The 1,062-nt window shown below is 36.2% G+C and overlaps 1 protein-coding gene across 1 annotated transcript in view; it reads left to right on the top strand.

Annotated features, from left to right (window-relative positions):
* The window catches only part of LOC107496961 (protein trichome birefringence-like 33), a 4,342-nt gene continuing 3,280 nt past the window's right edge, over positions 1-1,062 (top strand). The window contains exons 1-2 of the mRNA XM_016118294.3: positions 1-169; positions 514-733. Of these exons, the coding sequence (XP_015973780.2) occupies positions 1-169; positions 514-733 (389 nt within the window). The remainder of the gene's footprint in view (positions 170-513; positions 734-1,062) is intronic.

The following is a 1,062-nucleotide window of genomic DNA, read 5'->3' as shown; positions in this document are numbered from 1 at the left end:
ATGAAGCCACCATTCTCACCACCTTCTTCTTCTTCCTCTCTTCTGAGTCTGAGAGGCAAGGGTCTCTATGGCGAAGATTTCATGTGCATCTTTGGTGAACAACTCCAACTTTATTCCACTGCCGACACATTTTTCGCTTCTTCTTCCTCTTCCTCTTCTTTCTCCTCGCGTGAGTTCTATTTCATTGTATTATCTTTTTTCTCTTTGTATAAACAATGGTAAAAACTCACGTGTAGTCAACTTTATGTAAAGTTAATAATTGAGAATTATTAGATAAAAATTTAGTCAAATCATTTAATTAAATTATTAGTTAACGACTCTTAACTATCAATTTTACGTGAAGATAACTGTACATAATCTTTTACTTCAAAAATAATTCTCTGGGAGCCAATATTTTTAGTATAAAAAAATTAGAAAATTGACTAGGATTAATTTAAATATAAAATTAAAAAAATTTATCTCATGGAATAACAATGTTGGTTTGATTGTTATGTTGTTGCGCGATGATTAAAGAGAGGGTGAAGAGGGAGCGGAAACTGCCGTTTGCGGTGGGAAAGACGGAGGAAGGATGCGACGTGTTCAGCGGACGGTGGGTGAGGGACGAGACGAGGCCGTTGTACGAGGAAGCGGACTGTCCGTACATACAGCCTCAGCTGACGTGTCAGGAGCACGGTCGACCCGACACCGGCTACCGGCAATGGAGGTGGCAACCTCACGGTTGCGATCTTCCCAAGTAAGTATAATAGAAAAAACATTGTTTCTTTAAGTCCTCATCAGCGTAGTTGAGAGTTGGTTAAGACATGATCGAAGTGAAGCTCACGTCAAATCTTTTCTATTAATAATTAGAACTATTTGCCGATTAGCCATTAGGTTTTTGCTTCAGTGACGTACGAAAACAAATTCTCTAATATTTTAATATATTTTAATTCAAAAAATAAGATTTGCGTATGATAAAAAATTATAAATTTAAGGACATATGAAATATTATATAAGGAAATTTATTCATCAATCTTGTGTATATGTACGAGTTTAGTTCCTCAAACCTCATGATGATGTAGTGAC

This window comes from Arachis duranensis, chromosome 7 (genome assembly GCF_000817695.3).
Source record: "Arachis duranensis cultivar V14167 chromosome 7, aradu.V14167.gnm2.J7QH, whole genome shotgun sequence".
Taxonomy (NCBI): domain Eukaryota; kingdom Viridiplantae; phylum Streptophyta; class Magnoliopsida; order Fabales; family Fabaceae; genus Arachis; species Arachis duranensis.
Note: the sequence above shows the minus strand (reverse complement) of the source record. Positions and strands in the feature narration are given on the sequence as shown.